This window comes from Triticum aestivum, chromosome 1B (genome assembly GCF_018294505.1).
Source record: "Triticum aestivum cultivar Chinese Spring chromosome 1B, IWGSC CS RefSeq v2.1, whole genome shotgun sequence".
In the NCBI taxonomy this organism is placed as follows: domain Eukaryota; kingdom Viridiplantae; phylum Streptophyta; class Magnoliopsida; order Poales; family Poaceae; genus Triticum; species Triticum aestivum.
The window spans coordinates 484,303,244-484,308,923 of NC_057795.1; the positions used below are offsets into that span (position 1 = coordinate 484,303,244).

The 5,680-nt window shown below is 48.4% G+C and overlaps 1 protein-coding gene across 1 annotated transcript; it reads right to left on the minus strand.

Moving 5' to 3' along the window:
- Window positions 1–4,362: 4,362 nt before the first annotated feature.
- On the minus strand, window positions 4,363–4,884 carry LOC123079085 (nascent polypeptide-associated complex subunit beta-like). Its single transcript, XM_044501764.1, has 3 exons — window positions 4,817–4,884; window positions 4,576–4,724; window positions 4,363–4,457 (listed from the first exon to the last, which is right to left on the minus strand). The coding sequence occupies exons 1-3, from the start codon at window positions 4,882–4,884 to the stop codon at window positions 4,363–4,365; spliced, it is 312 nt and encodes a 103-aa protein (XP_044357699.1).
- Window positions 4,885–5,680: the final 796 nt, after the last annotated feature.

The following is a 5,680-nucleotide window of genomic DNA, read 5'->3' on the forward strand; positions in this document are numbered from 1 at the left end:
TAAGAATAAACCATTGACCAGCGGGGCATGACCATAAAACATATCTCTCATATAAATAGAACAACCATTATTCTCGGATTTAAATGAGTAGCCATCTCACATTAAACGAGATCCAGATACAATGTTCATGCTCAAAGCTGGCACTAAATAACAATTATTGAGGTTTAAAACTAATCCCGTAGGTAAATGTAGAGGTAGCGTGCCGACGGCGATCACATCGACCTTGGAACCATTCCCGACGCGCATCGTCACCTCGTCCTTCGCCAGTCTCCGCTTATTCCGCAGCTCCTGTTTTGAGTTACAAATATGAGCAACCGCACCGGTATCAAATACCCAGGAGCTACTACGAGTACTGGTAAGGTACACATCAATAACATGTATATCACATATACCTTTGGTGTTGCCGGCCTTCTTGTCCGCTAAGTACTTGGGGAAGTTCTGCTTCCAGTGTCCGTTTCCCTTGCAATAAAAGCACTCAGTCTCAGGCTTGGGTCCATGCTTTGGCTTCTTCCCGGCAACTGGCTTACCGGGCGCGGCAACTCCCTTGTCGTCCTTCTTGAATTTCTTCTTACCCTTGCCTTTCTTGAAACTAGTGGTTTTATTGACCATCAACACTTGATGTTCCTTTTTGATCTCCACCTCTGCTGATTTTAGCATTGAATATACTCAGGAATGGTTTTCACCATCCCCTGCATATTGAAATTCATCACAAAGCTCTTGTAGCTAGGTGGAAGCGACTGGAGGATTCTGTCAACTACCGCATCATCCGGGAGATTAACTCCCAACTGAGATAAGCGGTTGTGCAACCCAGACATTTTGAGTATGTGCTCGCTGACAGAACCATTCTCCTCTATCTTACAACTATAGAACTTGTCAGAGACTTCATATCTCTCGACCCGGGCATGAGCTTGGAAAACCATTTTCAGCTCTTGGAACATCTCATATGCTCTGTGCTGCTGAAAACACTTTCGGAGCCCCGGTTCTAAGCTGTAAAGCATGCCGCACTGAACCAGGGAGTAATCATCACTACCTGACTGCTAGGCGTTCATAACGTCTTGAGTTGCTGGGAAAACGGGTGCTTCACCTAGCGGTGCATCTAGGACATACGCTTTCTTGGCAGCTATGAGGATGACCCTCAAGTTCCGGACCCAGTCCGTATAGTTGCTACCATCGTCTTTCAGCTTGGTTTTCTCTAGGAACACGTTGAAGTTGAGGGCAACATTAGCGTGGGCCATGTGATCTACAAGACATATTGCAAAGATTTTAGACTAAGTTCATGATAATTAAGTTCATCTAATCAAATTATTTAATGAACTCCCACTTAGATAGACATCCCTCTAGTCATCTAAGTGATACATGATCCGAGTCAACTAGGCCGTGTCCGATCATCACGTGAGACGGACTAGTCATCATCGGTGAACATCTTCATGTTGATCGTATCTTCTATACGACTCATGTTCGACCTTTCGGTCTCTTGTGTTCCGAGGCCATGTCTGTACATGCTAGGCTCGTCAAGTCAACCTAAGTGTTTTGCATGTGTAAATCTGGCTTACACCCGTTGTATTCGAACGTTAGAATCTATCACACCCGATCATCACGTGGTGCTTCGAAACAACGAACCTTCGCAACGGTGCACAGTTAGGGGGAACACTTTCTTGAAATTTTATGAGGGATCATCTTATTTATGCTACCGTCGTTCTAAGCAAATAAGATGTAAAACATGATAAACATCACATGCAATCAAATAGTGACATGATATGGCCAATATCATTTTGCTCCTTTTGATCTCCATCTTCGGGGCGCCATGATCATCATCGTCACCGGCATGACACCATGATCTCCATCATCGTGTCTTCATGAAGTTGTCTCGCCAACTATTACTTCTACTACTATGGCTAACGGTTTAGCAATAAAGTAAAGTAATTACATGGCGCTATTCAATGACATGCAGGTCATACAATAAATTAAGACAACTCCTATGACTCCTGCTGGTTGTCATACTCATCGACATGCAAGTCGTGATTCCTATTACAAGAACATGATCAATCTCATACATCACATATATATCATACATCACATCCTTTTGGCCATATCACATCACATGACATATGCTGCAAGAACAAGTTAGACATCCTCTAATTGTTGTTGCAAGTTTTTACGTGGCTGCTATAGGTTTCTAGCAAGAACGTTTCTTACCTACGCCAAAACCACAACGTGATATGCCAATTGCTATTTACCCTTCATAAGGACCCTTTTCATCGAATCCGATCCGACTAAAGTGGGAGAGACAGACACCCGCTAGCCACCTTATGCAACTAGTGCATGTCAGTCGGTGGAACCTGTCTCACATAAGCGTACGTGTAAGGTCTGTCCGGGCCGCTTCATCCCATGATGCCGCCGAATCAAGATAAGACTAGTAGTGGCAAGTAAACTGACAAAATCGACACCCACAACAACTTGTGTTCTACTCGTGCATAGAAACTACGCATAGACCTAGCTCATGATGCCACTGTTGGGGATCGTTGCAGAAATTAAAAAAATTCTACGCATCACCAAGATCAATCTATGGAGTAACTAGCAACGAGAGAGAGGGGAGTGCATCTTCATACCCTTGAAGATTGCGAGTCAGAAGTGTTACAAGAACGCGGATGAAGGAGTCGTACTCGTAGCGATTTAGATCACGGTGGATTCCGATCTAAGTGCCGAATAACGGCACCTCCATGTTCAACACATGTGCATCCCGGTGACGTCTCCTGCACCTTGATCCAGCAAGGAGGAGGGAGAGGTTGAGGAAGATAGCTCCAGCAGCAGCACGACAGCGTGGTGGTGATGGAGTGGAAGTTCTCCGGCAGGGCTTCACCAAGCTCACGCGGAGGAGGAGAGGTGTTGGGGAGGGGAGGGGCTACGCCTTGGATGTTGTGCTGCAGCCCTCCCTCCACCCCTCTATTTATAGGGAGAAGGGGGCCGGCCCCTCTAAATGAGATCTAGAGGGGGGCGGCGGCCAAGGGGGAGGGGACTTGCCCCTCAAGGAAGGGGGCGCCCCCTTTAGCGTTCCCCCAACCCTAGGCGCATGGGCCCTAGGGGGGATGGCGCCCAGCCCACTTAGGGACTGGTTCCCTTCCACCTACAACCCATAAGGCCCTCCGGGGCAGGCGGACCCTCCCGGTGGACCCTCGGAACCCCTCCGGTGCTCCCGGTACAATACCGGTATACCCCCGAATATTTCCGGTGACCGTATGATGACTTCCCATATATAAATCTTCACCTCCGGACCATTCCAGAACTCCTCATGACATCCGGGATCTCATCCGGGACTCCGAACAACATTCAGTAATCATATACAAATCTTCCTTATAACCCTAGCGTCATCGAACCTTAAGTGTGTAGACCCTACGGGTTCGGAAATCATGCAGACATGACCGAGACAGCTCTCCGGCAAATAACCAACAACGGGATCTGTATACCCATGTTGGCTCCCACATGTTCCACGATGATCTCATCGGATGAACCACGATGTCGAGGATTCAAGTAATCCTGTATACAATTCCCTTTGTCAATCGATACGTTACTTGCCCGAGATTCGATCTTCGGTATCCCAATACCTCGTTCAATCTTGTTACCGGCAAGTCACTTTACTCGTTCCGCAATGCATGATCTCGTGACCAACTACTTAGTCACATTGAGCTCATTAGGATGATGCATTACCGAGTGGGCCCAGAGATACCTCTCTGTCATACGGAGTGACAAATCCCGGTCTCGATTCGTGTCAACCCAACATACACTTTCGGACATACCTGTAGTGCACCTTTATAGCCACCCAGTTACGTTGTGATGTTTGGTACACCCAAAGCATTCCTACGGTATCCGGGAGTTGCGTGATCTCATGGTCTAAGAAAATGATACTTGACATTAGAAAAGCTTTAGCAAACGAACTACATGATCTTGTGCTATGCTTAGGATTGGGTCTTGTCCATCACATCATTCTCCTAATGATGTGATCCCGTTATCAATGACATCCAATGTCCATAGTCAGGAAACCATGACCATCTGTTGATCAACGAGCTAGTCAACTAGAGGCTCACTAGGGACTTGTTGTGGTCTATGTATTCACACATGTATTACGGTTTCCGGTCAATACAATTATAGCATGAACAACATACAATTACCATGAACAAGGAAATATAATAATAAACATTTTATTATTGCCTCTAGGGCATATTTCCAACACATATTGACTAGGATAATTAAGGAATAAAAACCAGTGGATCTCGCTTGAATGGATGCAAATGAGGGTTAGCTGTTGTATTAAAGTGATGCATCCATAAATCCAATCTAAGAATGTTACAACTTACATCATCATCATCATGGCCAAATGATAGAGAAGTGAGATGGATCCATACTCTTGGTCTGGGAAGTCCCACTGACCACCCATGTGTTTGTGGCGATGGACGCTTGCACTGCATCGACAGAAAACAGGACACAAACAAGTCAGTAATCCCCATCTACACCTCCACATGGTAAGCAGAAGCAAGCAATGAGTATGCAGAGACACCATGAAGGAAATAAATAACATGCCTTTGGGGTTGATGAACTGGATGACGAGGTCGTCCTTGAAGATGTTGACCTCCTCGATGGCGGGGATGGTGTTGACGCCCACCCTCTTGAGCGTGCTCTGCAGCCGCTTGTCATCCGTGGTCGCCGTCTTGTGCACCGCCTTCTTGTTCCTACACCAGACCCCAGCCAACGAGCCAGATTAGCAATTGCAATCCCAACCTTTTCCACAAATCGGTCGCGCCAGTTGAGGACGAGGACCTACCGGCGCATGGTGCCCTTGCCGCTGGTGCGGACGGCGCCGACCATCTTCATGAGCCTCTCCTTGTTCATCTGCGGAACCAGCCACCAAACAAACAACCCGTGAGATCTCCGTCCTGTGGTGGGGCGCCCGATCTGAGCACGTGATTCACGGGGAGGGGTGTGGGAGGAGGAGGGGACTAACCTTGCCAGAGCGGGTGGGTCACAGTGTCGGCGCCGGCAGACGGTGTGGGGAGGGGGTGCTCGCTCAGGCTCACCGGAGAGGAGGAAGGGAGCCGACTGCTCTCCTTCCTCGGGCCTGCCTGGATTGAGCATCACCATGGGGCGGATCTCGCACATGAACGTGGGACGCAGCGGGTGGGTCGCAGTAGCCTGAGCTAGGGCTTCCGGCGCCGAGAGAGGCAGTGGCTACTGGTGAGGTGGGGGGCACCGACGGTAGGGTTGGGGAAGAGGAGGTTGTCAGCATTGCCGACGGATATGGGGTTGGTTGGGGGAATCGTGGGGAGTGGAGGAGAAACACAGAGACAAAGGCGAAGGAGGGGTGAGAGGCCGAGGTGGCGGCGGCAAGGAGATCACTTAGCAGTAGTGTTGGGTTTATACCCCACGCTAAACCAATGCTACTACTATGGCATGTCCGGGTGCACGATGGAGACCACTTAGTAGTAGCGTGGGATATATAACCAGCGCTACTACTATCAACTTAGTAGTAGCGTGGGTTTATAACCCGCGCTACTACTACTGCTTGTCCCGGAGGGCGCGGTGAAGAATACTTAGTACCAGCGCAGGTTTATACACCTTGCTACTATTATCAACTTAGTAGTAGCGCGGCTTTTCTACCCTCGCTACTACTAATTAGCAGTAGCGCCTC